Consider the following 25,789-nt stretch of genomic DNA (forward strand, 5'->3'; position numbering starts at 1 on the left):
TGGCGCCCATGACAGCCATCTTTCAAAATGGCTGTCAGTAACAACTGTTCGCATATGGATAATGGATATAATATGATGTTTCAGACTTATTTACCATACATAGTACATGGTAAATGTCTTTTGGATGATCTAAATGTGTCATTAAATATTCAAGATGGCTGACATCTACAAGATTGCAGCCATCCCTTTTATGACTGTCTGATATGGGCGAGCTTGGTGTCAAACCAGTATTATTTTTTATTTCCTTTTCTTTGTGCAGAATTCAAATTTGGAACTTTACAATTGGCCAGAAGCTTCCTTCTAACTCAGAAATGGTGACTACAATAGTCACACTTGGTGACCACAGGTCAACTACAACAAGATGGCAGCCATATTTCTGAAATTAAATCTATAATTTTAAGTACATTATCATCTTTTTTATTGTAATTGAAATGTTACCCAATGAAAAAAAAAGTTTTCATTCATCAAAGATGTACAATATTTGGTCAGTGCAATGGAACACTTTGGAAATCCATTTGAAGAGGAAAGCAAGGACCTGATTGTTCTCCACTCAAAGAAACTTGCTGGACCTTCAGCTGCTGAGGTAGTCAGAAAGGTAAGGCAGATAGGACAGCACCAATTTGAAGCTTTCACCACAGAACACCTTGTTGAGAGAACAAAGACAGTGGACAACACCATACCAAGAAATAAGCTTCTGGTATTTTGTACTTCAACCATAAGGAGAGTATCAAAACCGAAACCGAAAATGGTCTCTCTCAAACAAGACATGGAGCTCTTTTCAAGGTTATTCATTGCTTGCCAGACCCGAGATGGAAACCTAGAGGAGTTCTTTCGACACAAGAACCAATCATGTCCACCAGCGCTTTCTGATGGGGGAGGTCTCCGACTGGGAGTGAAGAGTGGATCTGCTTCCATGCCTGGAACAAGTTCACAGTGCATACTCTGACAGTCCAAAGGTTACCTGCACCATTGTAGATGGGGCAGCCATCAATCCAGATGCTGAAACCAATTTCAGTAAAAACCTTCAATGACTATGCCCATGTGATCTTCATTCCATATCTTACCAGAAAGTTTGAAACTGTGTCCAGGCTTGATCTGGTGTGGGACTGCTACTTGTTTGACTCTCTGAATGCTGCTACGAGAGCAAAGCGTGGCACTGGAATTCAGAGACATGTGGTAGGTGATGCAGCCATTCCCAGGAACTGGCAAAACTTTCTTTGAGTAGACAGCAATAAGACTGAGTTTTTTGCCTTTTTCTTGGAGGCTCTGCTCAGATGGTTTGTGCAGGAGGATAAACAGCTTGTCATCACAAGTGACATGGAAGTCCTTAGCAAGCCACCTCTCCCAGATAGGACATCGATTGCTCCTTGCACGCATGAGGAAGTGGATAGTCGCATGTTATTGCACGTAGCCCATGCAGCAAGAAACGGCCACCACACAATTGTGATTCAAACAGTTGATACTGATGTTGTGGTGCTGGCTGTGGCAGTGGCTCAGACTCTACAACCAGAGGATGAGCTTTGGTTGGCTTTCGGTATTTGTAAGAATTTTCGATATTTGGCAGCCCATGAAATTGCAGCAGGGCTCGGGCCCGAGAAAGCATGTGCACTACCAGTGTTCCATGCATTAACGAGTTGTGACACTGTGTCAAGCTGTGTTGGCCATGGGAAAAAGACTGCATGGGCTGTATGGTCTGTGCTTCCAGAACATACACATGCCCTGTTGAAAGTGTCTTCAGCCCCAGATGACATACCACAGGAGGTAATGGCCACAATTGAGAGGTTTGTTATCTTTGTCTATGACCGAACCTGCACATGTACAGAAATCAATACGGCAAGGAGGGAGTTATTTACAAAGAGGCACAATGTGCAAACAATCCCCCCTACCAAGGCTGCCCTAGAAGAGCATGTTAAGAGAACTGTTTACCAAGGAGGGCACGTGGGGGTACAGTCCTGGTGTCAACACTAGAACTACCTTCACCGTGCGAATGGGGCTGGTCAAAGTCACCTGAGGGGGACTATGAACCCTTCTGGACATGCCTACCAGATGCAGGCCAGTCAAGTTATGAACTTGTCTCATGCAAATGCAAGAAGGGTTGTGTTGGGCAGTGTAAGTGCAAAAAATCCCACTCACAGTGCACAGCTCTTTGTGTCTGTGAAGGTGAGTGTGACTAGTCTTCCCTGTGATAGACCCTAGGTTTCCCTTGTTTAACATGAGTATTTTGAGATAGAAAGAAGATTCTTAGAAATTCCAAAGTTCCCAATTCAAATCCTGCATCAAGATAAATGTATAATCAAACATAGAGATCATCCATATCTAACCAGTTGGCGGCCATTTTGAATTTTCTATGAAAATGTTCCACTATCCAAAAGACATTTAACAAGTAGTATGAATGGTAAAAGATTCTGAAATATCATATTAAATCCATCATTCTTAAGAAAACAGTTGTTGCTGGCAGACATTTTGAAAAATGGCTGCCATGGGCGCCATGTTGAAAATTCATGATGGCTCCACATCCAAATCTTTTGAGAATCCCTTTGGCTATAAGTGTACCAAATTTCATGCTTTTATCACAAAATACACAATTCCTTTATTTTTTGGAACTAAACTCTTGTACTATAACGTCATTGCAAACACGGCAATCTGTTGCGTCCACTGCAGTTTGCTACCTTATTCATACTTTTTGTCAAGTGATTTTTTTTTTTAAGCAGGGTTGCAGGAGGTACCTACAGATAACGTTATGTTAGTGAATGTATCACACACAGTAACGTAACGTTAGACGGCGGTCAGCAGCACCGCATATTTTAGCCACCTACAAAAAGACAAACATAGTCAAATAAAGGTCAGATAAAATGTATACTATATTAAGAATATGTGTACATATTCTATAGAACCCTGACATCTAAAAAGTACAGCACTGTTCATTGTCATGTTCATGTATTTATGTTTTTTTATGTGTACGCGCACATAAACACATATATAGTGTGAGATGAGATCAATGAGATAAGGTAACAACATGATATAAACTGCTGATGAACTAGTTACAATGCAATATTCTATGGAAATACAATGTTAACATTTTTGTGCAAATAAGTACAGTTACACTTGTTTTTTCAAATGTGTTTGTACTGTAAAGGAATGAGTTAAATGTTTAGGACAACTGGTTAATAGTGCTATTATGAATTGCAATGTCAGCACTGTTTTTTTTAATAATAAATACATACAGCGTTTTAAAAGCATACACAATCTGTGTACATATATTAGTCTGTGGTTAAAAAGACTTGAAATGACTCGAAACTCAAAATGCAGGACTTGGGACTTGACTTGAGCCTTTCCAGTATTGACTTTGGACTTGACTCGGGACTTGCCTGTCTTGACTCGGGACTTGACTCGAGACTTGAGGGCAAAGACTTGAGACTTACTTGTGACTTGCAAAACAATGACTTGGTCCCACCTCTGGAAGATAGCATGATAGGAAGTCAGACTAAATGGGTCTAGCATGGGGAAAATGTAACTACTATAAAATGCTGTTTGGAAAATGTGTATTTGTTAGAACAGTGGGAATTTCGGGGATGTTGAAAATTATTATCTCAAATGGTTTAAATTGATTGACGACATGCAATTCATTGGGAACTTTTGGGCAACAAAATGTGAAATTCCAGGAAAACTATGTATTAAAAATAGATAGCCAGATTGTCTTAAATAAACTGAATTGTTTGAGAAATTAGAATCATTTCAATAGGAAAGTTGTCATGGAAGATGCAGATTTACGTAAATTGTCAAAATCTTGACATTATTTGGAATGTGTCAATAGAAAGCCATCATTAGCCATTAGTTAATATCTGTGGAAAAATGCAACTAATTTATTGGACTCAGTAGAACTTCAGAAACACATTAAAAATACATTTTTTGGAAGGTCAAAAATTTAAATCCACAATTGAGAAATATGGACACTGTTGAAAATCCTAAGATTAAAAACATGTGTCATGAAAAATATAGAATTTGGGGGATTTTTGGGATGTGGAAAGCTGATAGCCCAAACGTAAGCTGAATGTTTTTATGTCAAAGTGGTTTCAATCTTGTGAGGAATGCGTAACAGCGCAAAACATTGTCCATTCATTTTTAATGAGAATGCTGTCACAGAAAGTGTAGAATTTCATAAAATGTGGAAATTATTAGTAACGAGTAAATGGTATATTACACAATCAAAACATCTGTTTTGCTTTGAAAAGGCAGGGCTCTTTCTCTCTATGTTCCTCCAGGACCAACTTTGTACTTTGCTCACTCATGCACTGAACATATTTTACATATCACATCTTATTCCGCCCATGACAACATGTCTACAAAACCTAATGAAGGAACTGGCTAAGTGTTTTTTTGTGCTCTGGTTGTTTTGTTTGCTTCATGCAACAAGTTACGTTTGGTTATTCCTGTGATTCCTGATTCAAGTTCCTGTGCTAAGCTTCGCTATACTTTCCCATGCTATCGGCACACTGTGTATTCTTTTATTCTTGACTGATTTATGGAAAATAAATAATCTTCCTACTTGCATGCTGCCTCTGGATTTCCGGCTGCATTTCGGGGAAACATTCTGCGCATTACCATGCCACCCAAGCGAAACAAGTACACCCTTTTAAACATAACACATGTTTTATTTTAATCAGTATTTTTTACCATAATAGTTGGAATGTCAGTAATTTCTTAATAACCTAAATAAATAAAACAATACAAATAAAATGGCTTCTCGGTCTGTGTTATCAAAAATTGCAAAAATCACGACTTAAAACAGTAAATTAGACCTCGTCTTTGTTAAGAAAAAATATATATTATAAAATCATACACAGCTAAAACATTAAATGAAATGGCTTGTTAGGTCTCAAGAAACAAAATTCCATTTCAATAATTATTGAACAACTTGAAGTACAGTTTTTTTCCCCGAGATGGAAAAACTGTGTTTGTTTTGTTTTGTTGTCTTTTTTCTTTGTCCCCCTCATCTGTGTTGATGGGCTCATCTTGTTTATTTGTTTTGAAGCCAAAATATTCCCACACCAAGACATTTGGCTTTGCAATATTTTTTTTCCTCCTAATTTCTTCTACACTACATTGTGTTGCTCCTCACTAGCTAATTGCCAGTCACTAGTGAGGAACACCGCAAATTAGAGAAAAAAAGATGATTGCAAAGCCAAATATCGATGCTCTTGTCTTAAAGGATGTCACTATATGAAAACATGTTATGATGGTTATTGTGACCAAAACTATGATGGTTATCATGGTTAAATGGTTAAATCTGCCCTCGCCTCCCCTCACCTCTCATGGGGTAAACAAGGAGATGGGTCAAATGTGGAGGAAAACTTTCTAGTGTGTGTGACAATCATTGGTACTTCAACGTTAACTTTAATCATTATTGCGTTTTTTTTAAATGTGCTGAACATTTTCAAAAACTATTTATACTGAAATGTTCTAGCCAAATTTTATTTAAAAAAAAACAACACATTAGAGATTGATGTTTGTAACTCATGTAGAAAATTAAAATTGCACATGAAATCAAAACAAGCAATATAAACAAAGTAATATGGCAGAAACAAAAACAACAACAAAAAAAACGTGAAAATTGTGCAAGATGGCGCCTGATGACCATTAGACATAACTGCACTTTTTGTCCATGCAGATAAAAATAGTGTTCTTGTATGATATCTAGTTTTACATACAGGGCTGCACAATTATGGGCAAAGTAATAATTAAGATTATTTTATCAATATTGAAATCACGATTATTAATCCCGATTATTTATTATGTTGTGTAAAACAATGTTAGGGTGGGGTGTGAATGTGACGCCATCATACAATTTGTAATGTCTAATAAAAAAAGGCTATACACGTAATATTATTTAAAGACAAATATTTGTATTTTCGTTCATAAATAGTATCAATGTGTCAGCTTTTTCCAATTACATGATGCCTTTATCTCTATTTTTATATCTTCATAGAGAGAGGAACTCTTTAAGTTATGTACATGTATGCTGTATCGCTTCAGATTTATTAAACATTTGAGCAGAAATGTGTTGTATAAGAATTAATTATACATCATAAAACATGAACAAACTGCTATTTCACATGAATGGCTTTCAAAGTAATACATTTGTGAAATGAAAATATCCCAAAAGTAATGTAAATTGTTTACATTATTAATGAACACAAAGTAGGCTAATGAAGGTAAAGTCAAATAAACAAGCTTCTTTCTCCAGCACCATGTGGTTCAGTGCAACAGTTTGGCTAATAAAAAATAAACAGGAGTGATACCTTGCTGATCTAATACACAATCTTTGTGTCTCACTGACAACACAGCCTGCGTTCAATTCGATGAGATGACAAAACATTTTAGCTAGTATTGATGTTATTGGAACACTGACAAAGTTAGTAGTAAAATAAAGGATGAGTGACCATCCCAGTAAACACATGTGACAAGTTTGTGTCGTGGGGTCTTCAGGACCGAAGGATCACAGCAGGAGTTCAAGTTGACAATTCTTTTTAATCTTTTTACACACAATATTTCTTCTTTCTTTTGTTCCCAAAATGATTTTCTTTTCATTTTTAATTTTCACAACAGTTCATCTTCTTCGTTCGCTCCCCAAGTCTTTTCAGTCTTAGTTCGTTCACTCACAAAGTTTTTAACTCGCTCAGTCCTCCCACAACCCTTCTGGCGTCCTCAGCACCTCCTGGGGTCCTTCTGGCTTTTCAGCCCCGCCCTGCAGTCACCAACGCTGCTAAATAGGTACAGGTGATTAGATAACTCGTTCCAGCTGAGGTATCCACTCACCTGTCATCTTGCTTCCAGCCGGCTCCTGTGCATGCCATCGCCGGCAGGCGGCGCGTGACCACGCCCCGCCTCTCACAACACACTAAAGACATAATACGCAAATTGTGTCACTTCATGTCAATGGGAGAGGACACAAAGAAAACGGCTCCGTGGAATGAAATTATGGAATGGATTAGGCAAAGAAATCAAACAATGCACTATAATGATCCAATTCAAGAAAGTCTTCAGACTTAAAGTTTTTACAAATTACAAAAAAGAAGAACCATGACAAACATTCAGAATGTATTCCATCCATCCATTAATTTTGTAGATAATCTTATTTTTCTCACCACTTACTTCACCGTTTACCGTTACATCCCTACTCTATTGTAAGCAAAGGCTCAGCCAAACAAAGAGAGTGGATGAATGATAAGAGGGTTCACTCTGTTGATTGAATTCTGCTATTAAACAAATGCTCACAGGTGCTAAGATTGATGTACAGAGTGAACCCTCTTGCCCCCTGAAAGCAAGCTATGAAGAAAATAAACACACAGACAATGCCGGGTAAATTATCTGGTTCATTGCATTTATTGTATGATTAATTGATTTGTTGATTATTGTGTTTTAAACATACTTTGCCAATAAAGCAGCTTTTGATTTTGAAGGGTATTACACTTATATCTATTTTAACCAAAGTACTAACAAACACTTCAATGTACGCTACTTACAAGTGCGTTACCAAGGGGCAAGCAGCCACCTCAAGATCCTTGTATTGACCAAAGTTCTAACGACCACCTCAAAGCACCCTACTTACAAGTATCGTTACCCAAATGCTAAAAACCACCTCTAGGTCTTACTACTGTACACATATTGTCACCAAAGGCCTTTAATTTACCATTTACCAGGTTTGTTCATGTTCACATCCTGTGTGTAAGTCTGTGTATTTGTGTATCTGTATGAAGTTGCCCATTCCAGAGGTAAACGAAGAGACATGTTGGGAGACAGAAACATACCAGCAGTATCCAGCAGGACAGATGAGCAGCAATAAGACGCACTCCAATTCGAACAGTAAGCACTGTATGAACTTGAACTTGTATATATATATATATATATATATATATATATATATATATATATATATATATTAGGGTTGTCCCGATCCGATATTTGGATCGGATCGGCTGCCGATATTTGCCAAAAAATGCGTATCGGCAAGGCATGGGAAAATGCCGATCCAGATCCAGTTTTTAAAACACACCGATTTAAATAATACATTCCACTCTTCTGCTGCTCCCTAAACTCCGTTCCGCATTTTCCAGAACACCTTCAAAACATCCACAGGTCTGCGTTCTAACCGTTCAGACGGCCGTGTGAATTAAAAGTTACGGTAAAAATGTCAGATGTGTGGGATTATTTTATCCTATGAAACGAAAAAGATGAAGAGGTGGAGTGCAAAACTTGCCACAATAAAGTCAAGCGTGGTGGTAAAGTTGTAAGACATTTTAATGACTCTTGCGAGTGAGAGGCTTTTTAGCACTCATCATAGATGAACACAGGAGCAGGCTGACACCTGAGCATCTTGAAGTGCTTGTCTTTGTGAGAAATAATCTCCCCTTTATGCTTGGACTTCAATGGTTTGCCCCACCTGATTTAGGCAACCAATTGAAGGGAGTGTGTATATATATATATGTATATATATATATATATATATATATATATATATATATATATATATATATATATATATATATATATATATATATATATCTTTTTTTTAAGTTTACACTTGTTCAAGAGCAAGTATTGATGCTGAGTTATAGACATTTTATCCCACTCAGGTTGTTTGTGTGTTTTGCTTTTTTAAATAATGTTTACAGCATTATTTGCATTTTATACTGTTCACCTTTTTACTGTTTAATGATGCCATTTCTGTTTGTCATGTATAATTTTTGATATTTTGTGTTTATCCTTAAATACCAGTTATTGTTTATTATTCAAACTCCCCTAATTCAGCTGGCTAGTTGTTATCAAGAGTACTAAAATCATTTTCAGCATGAATCTGACAACTAAGTAGGCTGAATAACTTTAAACTTTAATACATGCTCGGATAGGCCAGTGTTGGCCAGTATCGGTATTGGATCGAAAGTGCAAAAACAATATCGGTATCGGATCGTAAGTGCAAAAACCTGGATCGGGACAACCCTAATATATATATATATATATATATATATATATAACACATATCCATCCATCCATTTCCTACCCCTTGTTTCTCTCGGAATCGCGGGGTTGGCTTGATCCAATCTCAGCAGCATATAGGTGGAAGGCCGGGTACACCCTGGACAAGTCACCACCTCATTGCAGGGCCTACACAGATAGACAACATTCACAAACTAGGGCCAATTTAGTGCTGCCAATCAAGCTATCCCCAGGTGCATGTCTTTGGAGGTGGGAGGAAGCCGGAGTACCTGGAGGGAACCCACGCAGTCAGGGGGAGAACATGCAAACTCCACAAAAAAAGAGCTTGAGCCCGCTGATCGGACCTGGAACCCTCACTAACCCCTATGCTTTAAAACATATATTTACTATAAAATAAATCAAAATAATATAGATAAATGAATAAATAGATAAATAAATACAGGAGTAAAAACTGACACGAATATTGTTTGTAATAATAATGCCAGATGTAAAAAATTAATAATGTCCTTATGTCATTATCAACATTAGTATGCTCATGTGTAAACTGTCCCATGCTTCTGTTCCGCCAAGGACTCAAATTTGAATCCTCCTGAATGAGAGTGCGAGCGTGCTAGGCACCGAGCTAAAGCTGTCAACCTGGTGTCCAGGGTGTCAGGGAGTGAGGTTTACTAAGGTAAACATGGCCCAGCCACACCGGCTGGCCTCTGTTACACGTTTCATCTGTGATCCCTTTCAACGACAGAAGATAATAATGCCCCTATCACGTAAATGGAAAATTGAAGAAATGCAAAAATGCTTGGTAATAATTCTAAGATTGGGTCAGTTTGACAGCATGTTTCTGGTGTTGCTTGGTTTTGATGTAGGTGTTTGTCCCTACTGGATCGGGGACTTGAACAGCATCATCATGAAGAGCCCTGAGATGTATGCCAATGAGCCTAACAGGAGTGGTCGTTTCTATGGGAACAGAAAGTCCCAATCCCAACAACTTGATTTTGCACAAAATTCACTTCAGGTAAGCCAAAGCTATGTGTGAGTTCCTGCTTACTTTACGAGCTGCCAGGAAGTACAAGTTAACTGTAATGGTAATTGCTGCTACTCTCTGACAATTTTGCAATCCAACCAAAATTTGAGCAACATTCTACTTATTATTTTGAAAGACTGTTAAAAGTCTATGACTAAATAATGAGGAATATGTTTCATTCATCTTGTCTCCAGCATAGCCGCCCATCACGTTCTCTCAGCTCTGCGCAGCTGGTCCATTCCTGCAGTAACACTCAGGCCTTTATAATCTGTAACATTGTGTTGATGAAGGGCCACGGCAAGGTAGGATACACTCCTATATGTAAAATATACGCAAGGCGGTGTCTGCTGAAAAATTTTAAGCAATTAGGAAGGCAGGTCTGTTACTCTCAGTCTCAAAAGACTGACTGAACACAACAATATAGAAATTAAAAATAATGCTTTGGACTCACATTGCAACAGCCTGGTTAGTTTTCGTACTCTGATTGAGAAATGAGACTTGTAAGTGTTGTACAAAAAAACATATTTTTGAAATATTTACATTACTACAGGCGTTTATCTGAAATGAGTACAAACAAAAAGAAAAACAGGCCAAGCTGTGAAGAAAAATCTACAAACTAATAATAAATTGACTCAGTGTAATAATAATAATGAAAGGCCTAAGTGACCAAAAAGCAGATACTAGGAGTTAAGTAAGGCAGGGAAAACAACACACAAAGGAAACGGAACCAAATTTTGTTTTCAAATAATATTAGGGCTTTGTATACTATATTGTTGGAAAAGTATTGCGATATATTTTCATTGTGTCCTTTTTTCTCACCCCGAATTTTAGCACATATTTACGAATGCTTACCATCTGAAGTTTGAAAAAAAAAAGTGTTTTCTGTGGAGAATGTGCTTATTTTTGGAGAGAAAAAACAACAAATGTGCAGGCTTTCCAATTTTTTTCATGTTATTATCAAAGTTATAATGGTAGTTGAAATGAGTTTAGTTTTGTTTCGAACATGAACACACTTATGATACATCACATATTTTCATATAATTTCTCCTTACATGTCCAAAAAGGAGTAGGGTGACGCAAAGCTTATTTAACCTTACCCCGTTCCCACTTCAGAGCACTTACAAATACATACGTTCATTTATCGTCTTCTTTGTGTACAAACCTAACAAAATGACATCAGTGAATGGTTATTATGGCAGTTCTTGCAATAGTTAATTAAGTCAGTCATGATAAACATACTGAGAAGGCGAATATCTTGTTTTCAATAATGATGAAGATATTTCTCAAGATTCTTCTTCCTTGTAAATGTAAGCACTTTTAATTTGAACAGCCTCCTAAACTGGATCATAATAGTATATTGTTTAACTTCTTTGCTGAATCCATTCCATAACTTAATTCCGAATACTGATATGCTAAAGGTCTTAAGTGTTGTATGTGCATACAAATAATTTAAGTTAGTTGTGCCCTGCGATGAGGTGGCGACTTGTCCAGGGTGTACCCTGCCTTCCGCCCGATTGTAGCTGAGATAGGCGCCAGCGCCCCCCGTGACCCCGAAAGGGAATAAGCGGTAGGAAATGGATGGATGGATGTTTCTCTCAGGTTATATTTTCTTCTGTTGTATATTCTTGGGTAGAAGATTGTCGTTAGCTTTCTACATAATTTTAGCTGTTTGCAAATTTACCAAATCAGTGAATTTCAAATATATTTGATTTAATAAATGAAGGGTTTGTAAGTTCTCTACATCCAACATTATGTATTAATGTAATTTATCTTTTTTGTAACACTGTTAGAGAATGAAGTGTCCTTTTGTAGTTGTTTCCCCATATTTCTGCACTTTAGTCAGATTTGGTAAAAAAATATGAAGTGACATTTTCCTTTATTCATTATTGAAATATTTCTTGCCACTTTATATTGCATATTTTTCATATGAGATTTTCAGTTAATTTTCTCATCTATTATTACGCTTTCTTTGACTATTTAAATATCTACTCTGTCTATGTGTATTTGTGTCCTACTTTCTCTTACACTGTTATGTCAATTGTGCTGCTTTTTAAGGGTCTGGGTTTCAGCATAGTCGGCGGTAGGGACAGCATGTATGGACCAATGGGGATTTATGTAAAGACCATCTTCCCTGGTGGGGCAGCGGCAGCTGATGCACGGCTACAAGAGGGTGAGGGACAAAATAAGCTTACATCATCACCAGATAATCAATCGGGTTGTATTAGTATACACCAGGGGTGTCAAACTCAAATACAGAGTGGGCCAAAATTTTAAACTGAACAAAGCCACGGGCCAAGGTTGAACAAATCAACCTTTTAATAGGGACTCAAACAAGTTTTGCATTGAATATTGAACAAGCAAGGCTTATATGACTTTATAGCGACACGTAAAATCGAATTTCAAATAATAATAATAATAATAATTAAAAAATATCATATGAAATGGAAATATAAATTGAATGCCTCTTTTTTGCAGCCTCCTGAGCTAAATATCAAAATAAACTTTTTCCACACGCTAATAATAAATTTGAAAATAAAATAACAATAATGAATGAATCAAACATTCAAGGCTCGATGTAGCAAGAGAAAGTGCATGAATAAAATGTTAATTATTGCTCAGTTTGCTACACTGATTTGCTTTAACACTGAATATGGAACAAGCAACGCTTATAACTTCGTAGTGCAAAATCAACTTTCACAAAACAAACGAAAAAAAAATCAATGGTATATTAAATAACATTTAAATAAAAAAATGATGCCTCTTTTCTATTTGCAGCCTTCTGAGGTAAATATCAACATTAACTTTTTCCACAAGCTGATAATATTCAAAATAAAATAACAATGAGGTGGGTGGGGTTCAGGTGGGGGGTTTGGGGGTAGCGTCCCGGAAGAGTTAGTGCTGCAATGGGTTCTGGGTATTTGTCCTGTTGTGTTTAGGTTGTGTTACGGTGCAGATGTTCTCCCGAAATGTGTTAGTCATTCTTGTTTTGTGTGGGTTCGCAATGTGGCGCATATCTGTAACAGTGTTAAAGTTGTTTATACGGCCACCCTCAGTGTGACCTGTATGGCTGTTGACCAAGTATGCGTGGCATTCACTTGTGTGTGTGAAAAGCTGCTTATATTTGTATGGAGGAAAAGCGAATGTGACGACAGGTTGTAGGGGACACTGAAGCCTGTGGCTTTAAGGCACGCCCCCAGTATTGTTGTCCGAGTGGAAATAGGGATACATTCGGGAAAATGGTTGCCAGGAGATTTTTGGGAGGGGCACTGTACTTCGCGAGTCTCCTGGGAAAATCGGGAGGTTTGGCAAGTATGAGTATTAGTGGTGAATGCGGCGTTACAGCGCCACTGTATAATACTGGAGGCCAGCTCTAATCTTAATTTGATATTGCCTGAAGGGCCAAATGAAATTAATTTGATATTGCCTGTAGGGCCAAATGAAATTACACGGCGGGCCATAGTTTGGCCCGCGGGCCAGAGTTTGACACCCATAGTATACACTGTTATGATGATACAAATGCATGCAATGTATGAAGAATGACAATATTAGAAAACCTTTAAGCATGCTATTTCAACGTGTGGACTCCCTATCCATCCCCACATATATTTTTTTCATATTGTATGTGCTGTAGGAGATGAGATACTGGAGCTCAATGGGGAGTCACTGCATGATTTGAGTCACAATGAAGCGCTCCACAAGTTCAAAGTAAGGCTACATACAGTTTGATATTTTTCCTTTATTAATCATTGCGGTTTACTGACAGTTGAAATAACTAACAGTAAACCTCCATCCACCCAACCATACATCCATAATGACACTAGTACTGATGTGATTGAGACGAGTTGACAAAGACACTGTGTCATTTTGCAGCAAATCAAAAAGGGTCTATTGAGTCTGGTGGTGAGGACGAGCCTGCGGGATGGGGCTTTGTGTGGCCAGGCCCAGGTAACTCAGCTGTGCAGATCACGCTCACTCAGCTCCACCACAGGCATGGATGGAATCAGTGCCGACATGAGGGACTACAACTACTTGACTAAAACTTGCGACAACTCTAGAAGGAGTGTTGCTGGGGAGCCTGCTAAACCCAAAGACCGCATCATGATGGACATCATCCTCCACAAAGGTCAGCCTCGTTTTAATGTTTGATCACAATGAGATGTCATTAACAGTTGTATATTGGATAGTTTTAGGATGGGTGGGTTCAGATGGAGTATGCGGTGCTAAATTTTGATGACAATGTGCAGGTATTTACTGGGCTTGGCAAAAATATACAAAGTTCTTGCTGATAATCGTGTTGTCCATTACTTAGTGTTGCACAGTTATAGTTTGACAGTTATTTGGTCTTGCCTTTGGTGTTTTAGAGGTTTGATTGAGGAGTGTTTATGTGACAGGTGTAATTCTAAACACAAAATTAGTTGAGATCAGGAGACATCAGGAATCATTGTTGTGTTTCATGAACACATAACCACCCTGTGGGGTCACGGTGCTTGTTATTCGGTAGGAGATCAAGGACTTATTTCTTCAAGTCCGCCCTTTATTATTGAGTAGGGGTGTAACGGTACGTGTATTTGAATTGAACCCTTTCAGTACGGGGGTTTCGGTTCGGTACGGGGGTGTACCGAACAAGTTTCTAAGCTAAAGTCTTAACAAGCTGCTTTGCTTCTTCTGCCTCTGTCTCAGCACCCAGCATTGTCCCACCCACACAACCATCTGATTAATTACATAAATAGCGGTAACAGCCAATCAGCAATGCGTATTCAGAGCGCATGTAGTACAGTAAATGCTTCAGCGTTGAGCAGATAGGTGTTTAGCAGGTGAGCATAAGGCAGCATACTCTCCCCTAATGATAATAAACACCTCCCAGTCAACTACAACTAACATCACTATGAGCCCGTTGACCTTCTAGAAACTTAACCTGCAGCTCAGCTCGCTCGCAGTTCTGGCTTGAGGTGAAGGCTAATAAGCTTTTAGCGTAACGTTAGCTCATTTTGCGGTGTGTGTGTGTGTGTGTGTGTGTGTGTGTGTTTTAAGGACAGAAAGGCTTTGAATGGTACGGTCCTTGCTATCACATGTTGATAAAAATATAACATTTACATAATAAAAATCAACTGCAGGCTTCCCCCAATGCTGTAATAAATTAAGCATGATGAGTTGACTTGAAACTGTTTAATTTTGCACTTTTTATATGTAGAAGAACATTTTTATCATTTACATTTTTTAATCTGAGCAACAATTTGAGGCAGTTTAATGTTGATTAACGTAGGCAGAGTTATTATAGTGTTCCCAAAGTTAAAAGGATAAAGCCATTATTTACAAATTTGGTAAATAAATAACAAAAAAATATATATTTTGTTGTTTTCTTACTGTACCGAAAATGAACCGAATCGTGACCTCTATACTGAGGTACATACCGAACCGAAATCTTTGTGTACCGTTACACCCCTATTATTGAGTCACATCAGGTTGTTGCGATTGTTTAGAATCACATTACATTGGACCCATAATAAATTCTGGTATCTGAAGTTACAGGTCAAATTATTCGCAGCACGTTATACCTTGTTGTTAGAGAAGAGGAACTGCACTTTTTTTTGCAATTTTGCCGATCGTTGACAATCATGAAATCATGGATTTTTTTGATGCATTCGAATTATTAAATAAACATAAATAAAATTCGGCTTACAGTGGAGCCAATGGGAGCGCCACTATTCCACGCTTAAAATCTGGTAAAAAAAACACATTCAAAAAGCGCCAGTACCTCCATCTATATGTCGTGATTGGAATATTAACCAAGTATTACCTATATTGTTATCGTAAGTGCTAACGCAGACAAACTAATTATTGCGGCGCCGTGATCACTTCCTGTATCCTTATGTGTATATCATCAAGTGGTCTGCTGCTTCCTCGCTTCCTTGCTCCCTGTGAGTTTATTCTGGATCATAAATCATGCATCTCAACTGAAAAGTAGATGACTGACAATATTATCCGACAAGTTAGGACACTTTGACAGCTGTTTCAGAACTGGAACTGGCAAGGACGACACAAAAATCGTTATTACTACATTACATATATACTTAAAGCATTTATATAAAACCCTAATGGATGTATTTGGATGTGTTTTTAGGAGCTTTATAGGCTGAATTGAACGACTCCCATAGGCTGTATTGTAAGCAGACTTTTGATCAAAATTATTTAATGTTTGGAATGTGTTAAAAAAAAAAAAAATTGTCGTCATGTCTGTCATAAATTAATGATTGTGAACGATAAGCAAAATTCCAAAAAAGTACAGTTCCCATTTAGAGAAAGGTGTAAGCAGTATGGAAAAATGCATCTGTTTTGAACTGCTCCTTCCTAGAGGCCGGTGTTGGTCTGGGTATTGGACTGTGCTGCGTTCCGTCCACTGATGCGTGTCTTGGAATTTTCATCCACACCCTCTCTCCTGGATCTGTGGCACACATTGATGGCAGACTCCGGTAAGGTCTTATTAACGGTGTGTGGATGTAGATATGACCATGTTGTACTAAACTAAGCAGTTAGAAAATCTTATCTTGCCATTGAAAAATAATCAGCAAACTCAATTTGAATACATTAATACCAAGTTACACAAAATTTTGTTTTACTAATTATATGGGAAAATTCCCTTTACATTCTGTCAGACAGTAATTGATAAACGGGTTATACTTGTATAGTGCTTTTTTACCTTCAAGGTTCTCAAAGCGCTTTGACACTATTTTCACATTCACCCATTCACAAATTCACATTCACACACTGATGGTGGGAGGTGCCATGCAACTACCCTGACCAAGACCCATTTGGAGCAAAGGTGAAGTGTCTTGCTCAAAGACACAATGGAAGTGACAAGGTTGGTAGAAGGTGGGGATCAAACCAGGAACCCTCAGGTAGCAGGAACGGTCACTCTCCCAACCGGGTTGGGTATGGGTTTCACATTTTAACCCATACAGTACCAATTCCCATTGCCAGGGAATCGATACCCGTACTCAATGGTTCCTATTTTTAGAACTTTGGTGAGTGTCCATAGGGTAATAAATGTTAATTTGTTTAATGGTAAAGTTGTTTTCTTTAAGCTAACATTTAACATTGAGCTGATAACAATAAATGTGTTGTCCAATTGATCTTGTTTTCTTACGCTTATAAGTCTCCTTTGCAAGCAGTGTACAGTAGACTGTGCATGCAGTTGCAATTTTAGCACGTTAGATGGCAGTATTATATAGGCTACGTTGTGTTCCCGCAGTCCGAAGTAGTCTTTGCAATTAAGTTGAATGTACCAGTCGTATCATACTGCAAGTACTGTACGTATTATACACCAGTTGTTTGATTGTAACATGCATCTTTGTTGTGGTTCTAATTACCAAATTTAGAAGTGCTGAAATCGCCATGCAAAATTTCTAATGCTAATTGGTACCATGTATATGGTGTATCCAATATAGATTAGCACTGAGCTAGCACATTTTTAAAAGTGTAGTCTTTCTATCTGGCACGCTTGCTTTGTTATCAGGGAAAATTGCGACATTACCAAGAGACAGTTTGGCTGCCTAGTCTGCAACCAGACGTGACGTCACAGGTAACAAAGGCACTGAAGTAGGGTACTGTTTGATTTTCTGTGAATCGGTTCCGAGTTGTACCGACGAAATACGGTTTAGTATAAACGTACCAAATTCAATACCGATCCCTTATGGTTAAAACTGCAAATTTTTTATAAAGTGTAGTAACATCCCATGTATAATTCTGTGATTTTGTCAATACTGGAGATCATGTGGTATCATTTTGATTACACTATAATAATAAGATTGATATTTGAATAATACCATGCACACAACACAACTATACTGTATTTGTTGACTGGGAATTTTCTTTTTATGCTTTAGCTTAACAAATTTTAATTCTTCATTTGGGTGGGCCTTTTACTTCCAGGTGTGGGGATGAGATCATGGAGCTCAATGACACTGCGGTTTACAACATGGCACTAAATGATGTCTACACGGTCCTGAGTCAATGCAGTCCAGGTCCAGTCCATGTTATTATCAGTCGACACCCAGATCCCAAAGTATGTATCATCTTCACTGAAGTTGTGTCAGTCATCACTAATACTACACGAACAGTTGTGCTCAGAAGGTTACGTACAGTATACTCATCTTGAACGGAATAGTCAAAATTTGGGCACTGATTGATTTATTTACACCGTCCTTTTTGGAGTATGAAATAATTATACTATGTATATCTTTATAATATGAACAGCAGACTGACATAAACAGGTATTTTGTCAAATAAATATAAAGGGGGACTGAAAAATTTAATAAAATATATTTGATACTGTTACAATGGTATCAATACTATTGATATTTTGACCAGTCCAACCACCCCTTAAATTGTTTGGTTTCTTGGCACTGACCTGACTTTTAAATGTAGTCCACAAATGATCTCGAGCATTGAGGTCAAGGATTTGGGAAGGCCACCTGTCAATTTAAGGCCATAATTCTCATTTTGTTTCTGTCATGACTCCTTGGGAAACATACAGAATATACAGCTATGTCCAAGTCCCTCCTAAAGTGAATTATAATTGAGAACTATAATAGTTCTCAATAATATTTATTTATTTATCTGTGTGAATTAAATTTTTCATTAATTGTCCTTTTTTCTTTTAATTCCTATCACAATCCTCTCCATTTATTTGCCAATGTTGACCTACACTTATAAACAGAGTTTGACCCTTCACAGTCAAACGATGCAGCAGTTGTATCGGTCACATGTTTTTTTTCTTAAAGTGACACAACCATTGAGGCATCGAGGGACACAGTATCACTCTTGGGCCTGATCTACTAAGATCCAAATATCACCCACTTAACAACATGTGCAAAACATAAAATTGTGTCTACCATTCCTGGGCGTGTTTCATGTGATCTATTTAAATTTTAGAGATTAATAATAGCAGATGACAATAAAATAAACCTTTATTAGTGTGACGACTCAGCAGGAAACTCGCAGATCAGGGATTTTTGCATTCTCTTACTAGGCCAGGTGTGCAATTGATTGATTGATTGATTGATTGAAACTTGTATTAGTAGATTGCACAGTACAGTACATATTCCGTACAACTGACCACTAAATGGTAACACCCGAATAAGTTTTTCAACTTGTTTAAGTCCACGTTAATCAATTCATGCAGACCAGACCGCCTTGCATGTAATGTAAGGGGATTTCACCATAGAGACATTCAATATTTATGTTATCATGCTTATCCTGTGATGTTTTGCTATGTTTTTAAACAAGCAACCAACATGTTCCATGTCTTTTTGTCATGCCTGTTAGTTATGTTTTGGTCATGCTATGTTTAGGTTTTGGACATTCAGTCACATTTTTCACTGCCTGGTTTTGTTTGTTTCCATGCCAACGCATTAGTTCACACTCGCACGCACCCTACCCATGCTGTTACAACCTTCACGCCCTCGTTCACAGCTCCATGCCGTGTAAATTTGTGTATTTATGCCACAGTGCTAGTTTTGTTTTGTTTGTATACAGTCATGCCATTGTGCTGTTTTTGTTCTAAGGTTTAGTATAAATTATTATCCGCCATCGAGCGCGCTTTTTGTTTTGCCTTATTTATTGTATTTTGAGTATAAATAAAAAACATGTACCTCAATTCACGCCTAGCTCGTCCTGTAATCCCGCTGCGTCGAAGGATGACACTTTTTTTAGAAGCAGTCCTGTGGTGCATCTACAAAACCCAAAACCAGTGAAGTGGCATGTTGTGTAAATCGTAAATAAAAACAGAACACAATGATTTGCAAATCCTTTTCAACTTATATTCAATTGAATAGACTGCAAATACAAGATATTTAATGTTGAAACTGAGAAACTTTATTCTTTTTGCAGATAATGTTTAACTTAGAATTTAATGGCAGCAACACATTGAAAATAAGTTGGCACAGGGGCATTTTTACCACTGTGTTACATGGCCTTTCCTTTTAACAACACTCAGTAAATGTTTGGGAACTGAGGAGACCAATTTTTGAAGCTTTTCGGCTGGAATTCTTTCCCATTCTTGCTTGATGCACAGCTTAAGTTGTTCAACATTCCGGGGTCTCAATAGCTCGATAAGAAATGTTGTTCTTAAACTGTTGGACAATTTGCTCACGCATTTGTTCACAAAGTGGTGACCCTCGCCCCATCCTTGTTTGTGAATGACTGAGCATTTCATGGAAGCTGCTTCTATTCCCAATCATGGCACCCGCCTGTTCCCAATTAGCCTGTTCACCTGTGGGATGTTCCAAATAAGTGTTTGATGAGCATTCCTCAACTTTCTCAGTCTTTTTTGCCACTTGTGCTAGCTTTTTTTAAACATATTGCAGGCATCAAATTCCAAATGAGCTAATATTTGCAAAAAATAACAAAGTTTACCAGTTCGAACAATAAGTATCTTGTCTTTGCAGTCCATCCAATTGAATATAGGTTGAAAAGAATTTGCAAATCATTGTATTCTCTTTTTATTCACGATTTACATAACGTGCCAACTTCACTGGATTTGGGTTTTGTACAATACTTAAAAAACCTTAGAAAACCACCTTTTTTCCTTTTTTTTTTTTTTACGCCAAAGGTGTGCTCATGGGAAAGACAATGCAATATTTTTTTTTTTACATAAGAGATGTGTTAATAATATATTGTATATATAAAAATGAACATTGTTAAAAAAAAAAACACCAGCATACAAAAAAACGCGTCAGTTTGTTTTAATAAGCCCCTTATGTCAGCCAGAAGCTATGAAATAAAAAAAAAACAAAAAAAAAAAAACAAAACATATATATATATATATATATATATATATATATATATATATATATATATATATATATATATACAGTATTTATATATGTATAAAGATAGATAGATAGATAGATAGTACTTTATTGCTTCCTTCAGGAGCGTTCCTTCAGGAAAATTTAAAATTATATACGTTTGTATATATGTATTGGTGATTATACAATATGTCTGACATTTTCATTTTTGACAGTGCATATACGTTGACAAGCATATGTCAGATGGAGCTGCTGAGCAATCGCCCCTTTTCTCACAGCCATGCGTGTAATTGTGTTAGTTTGTACAGTGTTTTCAGACTTGCTAAATAAAGCTGCAAAATAGCCCTCACAGTTGAATTTTAGTCATGATGAACCACATTGTGTGCGCGAAATAACAACGTTTGCATTTTCTTCTCCCAATATTGCAAGCATTCTGATGATCGGCATATATTCTGCATATTCTGCGTGTTCATGAAGACAGACACGCTAAAGAGATTGCAACCCTTTTTCTGCTCACTGAAGTGACGCAATCCTTGGTGTTCACGTTTAGTCAATCAGCTTTGCGTGTGCTATCAGGTTTACTTGTCTTTTAGAACATACAAACCTTTGGTAGATCAGGTCCCTAGTGTTTCGTATTACATTGATGTTTTAGTATCGTTTGACCCCTCACTCGCCCATCACTAGTATCCATCCATCCAATGTGTGCCGTCAAACTAATACATTTATGCTGCCAATATTATTCACTCGTGCGAAATGATTAGGCTTTGTCAAGCTCCGGCTTCCTCCAACCTCCAAAGACATGCACCTGGGGATAGGTTGATTGGCAACACTAAATTGGCCCTAGTGTGTGAATGTGAGTGTGAATGTTGTCTGTCTGTGTTGGCCCCGTGATGAGATGGCGAATAGTCCAGAGTGTACCTCGACTTCCGCCCGATTGTAGCTGAGATAGGCTCCAGCACCCCCGTGACCCCGAAGGGAATAAGCAGTAGAACTGGATGGATGGAAGTTATAATACAGTTTATAATCATCAGCACCACTTATTTGTAGATTTATACATTAGATTAATTAAGATGTATGTATTTAGGAAAAATAATGGTTCAATAAAATTATGAATGTCGGAAAAATCAATAAAACCTTCGAGCCCAAATTTAATGTATGTAGTAAACTTCTGACTGCAACTGTACATTAGCTCAAAAAATTCTGCACACGCATTGTTGTCTTAAAGTCCTGCCCTCCCCACATGCTTTATTTTAAAGGTATCAGAACATCAGCTGAACGATGCTATAGCTCAAGCGGTGGAAAACAGCAAACTGAAAAAGAACAAGAGCCAATGGAGTATCGATGGTAAATAATCACAGCTTTCATTTTTTAAAAGTTTTTTTCAAAGTTAGAAGGGTGCAATTTATGAGTAAACATCACCAACCATTACAGGTCTGCGAAGGCTGGAGTCATGTTCTCACAGCCAGCCAAGATGTGAGCGTTGTTTGGAAAGAAGCTTTGGTCAGATCACTGTCCGTCGGGCTCAAAAGTTCATGACACGCTCCTACAGTGATAACACCAACAGCAACTTTCACAACCGCTGTCTCACCACCCGCAACCCCCATAACACACATCATAACCCACCAGCTCGCATCCATACCCTGGACACACCCAACGTAAGTAACGCCACCAAAGAATGATGGAAAGGGTGGTGATATTAGAGAGACAAAAAAAAAACAGAACCCAATAAAAGGTGAATACTCTGTATTTATATAGCGGTTTACTATTCCTGAAATGAGCGCTTGACATTATATATCACATTCACCCATTCACACTCACATTCACACACTGATGGCAGAAGCTGCCATGCAAGGCACTAACCACGACCTATCAGGGTCACAACGGCCGTGACGAGGATGGCGGAAGCTGAAATCTGGAACCCTCAAGTTGCTGGGACGGCCGCTCTCCCAATCCTAAAAGGTCCTGCCAATTTCAAGAAATTTCCCCAAAATTTCGACTTATCTGGGTCGCTTTGCACAAAATTTGATTTTCTTTCCAAAGTATGTTCCAAATGGGCTCTGCGGCATTGTATTAAAATTTGCATACGTCACGAAAAATCGTCAATTATTCAAACACATTCCTCTTTGGGATATTCAAATAAAGATTCTGCTAACCAAGTCAGAAATTTTGATTTTTGATGGAGCATGGCAATACTGAAACTGTCTCCAAAATTTGCTTGCACCACGTTTTATGATTTGTTGGAAAAACAGGCCTTAAGACAAAATATATTTTTCTTGGTCGGAGAAGGCTATTGTTCGTTCCATGCATAAAGTCCTCTTGTATACCCTGAATATACAAACTTTTGTATATGTAAAATTAACAGATTCAAAGATTTGTGTGTTCTGTTTCTTGGGTCACCCTTTATGAATGTTTATGAACTATTAATGTGTATAAAATACCCCTACACCCCCATTGGCAAGACCCAAAGAGCTGTCAAAGGACTTTACGGACCAGAATGTGGACCTGCACAAGACTGAAATAAACACAAGAGCATCAGCAAGAAGTTTGGTGAGAAAGAAGCACTATGGTGCAATAAATGATAACTGTAAAAAAACAAAAAGGTAAGATGTCCATCGCCCAAGCTCCTTAGCTCAATAAAATAATTTACCTAGATAATTAAGAGAAAGGTGATGAAGCAGCCCATAATTCATAGAAAGGATCTGATTAATAATGTCAAGAGATTTGGGAACACAGTCCGCAAGAAAAACATTAATTGCACGATAACCACAAGGACAGTATAATGCGCTTACATGACAGCAAAATTAAAAAACATCTGCCATAAAAAGTACTGCTCATATCTGGGTAATGGGGTAAACTTATCAACAGGGCATCATTTACCTCAATGTATGCACAGAGTCAGAGGAAACTACTTCACTTATTCCAATTTAGTTTGTGTGGATCAAGAATGTCAAGCGTACTTCCCGCGGGCCTGATATGGCCCACGAACAGGTTTAATCCAGCCCGCAAAGTGAGTTTGCTAAGTATAAAAATTAACTGCAATTTTTTCAATGAAATAAACTGATGTTCTAAATGTGTCTACTGGATGTGGCAATAGCAATTCAATTGTAACCCACGTCACACATGACAGTGTCTTTAAATGCCCTCTGAATTGGCTGAAAATGATCCACTCAACAGATAAAATAACGAAATGGCAAGATGTAACATGACCATATTCTTTGAATTAATTCAAATTCCATACATCGCTCGCAATTTGTTTACGGCACAATGCACACCCTGAATTCCATTGTAAAAATGTGTGTTTTTACATTAGTTGTTTGTTTTAAGTCTATTTTATCATTGTATTATTTGTGGTGTACACAGCAGTCAAACTTGAAGTACAATATCATGTTTAACCTGTATTTATTGCAGGCTTATTTGCAGTCAGACCCAGATTGGACTGCAGGGAATACCCACATTTAAGAGTTGTTCCACTCGTAGTGAGTGTACAGTTAGTAAAAGACTTAAGTCCAGGGCAAGAATGCTCCGTGGGTTTTTTCGTTCAAAATGAACTTCACTTTTTTTGGAATGTTGCCTAAGCTAAATTTTTATGGACCTTGTTTTATATACTATTAAGCTGCCAGGGACTGCAGATAGAAATGAGCCTTTGGCTACAATCTTCCACATTTAAATTTTACATGTTCATTAATGTGCATTTTCCCATGTAACAAAGATATAACAAAAATAACAAACGGTGACTGCCTATTAGGATTTTTATTATACATCTGTGAACAAGCTAATTGGTGTGTGTAGTGGGACAGGCGGAATTTAAGCCGGAAAAATGTGGTTATTTATAAATTATATAATGTTTCTGTGTGGCCCAGTAGCAAATGTGTCACAGACTCGTACCGGTCCGCAGACTGGTGGTTGGGGACCACTGTTCTAGTGGTGAGTACCACTGTTCGAGTGGTGAGTGCGCATGTGTGTTGATAAGTTTGACTGAAGTGTGTGACTTCCTGTCCTCGACAGTCCATCATTACAGAGACACGGTCTGACAACAGACGGTCCGTGCCGGTGTATCCCGATGAGGACTACAGTGTTCCCTTTAACTGTCCTGTTGTCAGCCTGTCGAGTCAGCAGACCCTGGATGAAGCCTTCAAGGACAATATGGTAACTCATTTAACCTTGATGGAATGTTTAAATCCTTATTATTTATTATTTTATTATATTATTATCCAGTGTACAGTAGGTACAGTAGTTTTCCTTGGTTTACAGCTTTTATTCAATGGTTCCTCCCAAAGCAGTCTAAATAATTCAAAATAATCGACAAATTCAAAATAAAGAGGTGGATTCGATCTGTGACTGCCCCTCTATGCGTGATACAGAGAACAGATAATAACTTGTGAGCATGATCGTGTAGTGAGAAAAATAACATGCTGTCTTGTCAAAAACATAAGACAATAATATCTTCTCCTGATGTATGTTCATCTTCACTCTCAATTTATACTTAAAGGTTCTGACAGTGTGTTATTGTGTGTGTGCAGTCGATCCCCAGGCTGTGTGCTGCTCCACGTCGCTACCTCTGCACTCAAGATGTGACGGGTGAAGAATGTTACAATGGAGACTCCAGTGGTTCCAGTCCGTCCCCATGTGAAGATGATGGATTGAACACCTCATTAACTACAAACTGCCAGGTACTGCATATGTCTTTTACATTAGACTAAAAACCAGAGATTTCCGTTTTTTAACTGATCGGAGATCGACTGATGAGCTGACAAGCCCAGCGCTTGCTGCATGGGTGTGCTGGTGTTTACGTGGCTAACGGTCGTACTCACATGAAGGAGTCCTTAAAAAGTGAAGTGTACTCAGGTTAGGCACGATTACATTTCTGACTTCCTTGTTACACACATGCAGGGTGTGCGGGAAATTCATGAGGGGCCAGGATGTCTTGCCATAGCTTCTATTATTAATCCTTTGCCTGGCTGAAAAT

At 37.9% G+C, this 25,789-nt stretch overlaps 1 protein-coding gene and 1 long non-coding RNA gene across 3 annotated transcripts in view; one reads left to right on the forward strand and one right to left on the reverse strand.

Moving 5' to 3' along the window:
* The window catches only part of il16 (interleukin 16), a 123,526-nt gene that overhangs the window by 47,486 nt on the left and 50,251 nt on the right, over positions 1-25,789 (forward strand). For both annotated transcript variants that reach the window (XM_061884283.1, XM_061884292.1), the window contains 12 exons: positions 7,758-7,863; positions 9,858-10,006; positions 10,210-10,317; positions 12,071-12,185; positions 13,647-13,720; positions 13,886-14,138; positions 16,368-16,485; positions 17,945-18,077; positions 22,080-22,167; positions 22,255-22,478; positions 24,829-24,969; positions 25,344-25,493. In XM_061884283.1, the coding sequence (XP_061740267.1) occupies positions 7,758-7,863; positions 9,858-10,006; positions 10,210-10,317; positions 12,071-12,185; positions 13,647-13,720; positions 13,886-14,138; positions 16,368-16,485; positions 17,945-18,077; positions 22,080-22,167; positions 22,255-22,478; positions 24,829-24,969; positions 25,344-25,493 (1,659 nt within the window). The remainder of the gene's footprint in view (positions 1-7,757; positions 7,864-9,857; positions 10,007-10,209; positions 10,318-12,070; positions 12,186-13,646; positions 13,721-13,885; positions 14,139-16,367; positions 16,486-17,944; positions 18,078-22,079; positions 22,168-22,254; positions 22,479-24,828; positions 24,970-25,343; positions 25,494-25,789) is intronic.
* The window catches only part of LOC133541173 (uncharacterized), a 69,652-nt gene that overhangs the window by 11,650 nt on the left and 32,213 nt on the right, over positions 1-25,789 (reverse strand). The gene's annotated exons all lie outside the window — the stretch shown is intronic.

Source organism: Nerophis ophidion, linkage group LG02, assembly GCF_033978795.1.
Source record: "Nerophis ophidion isolate RoL-2023_Sa linkage group LG02, RoL_Noph_v1.0, whole genome shotgun sequence".
NCBI classification, from domain to species: Eukaryota; Metazoa; Chordata; class Actinopteri; order Syngnathiformes; family Syngnathidae; genus Nerophis; species Nerophis ophidion.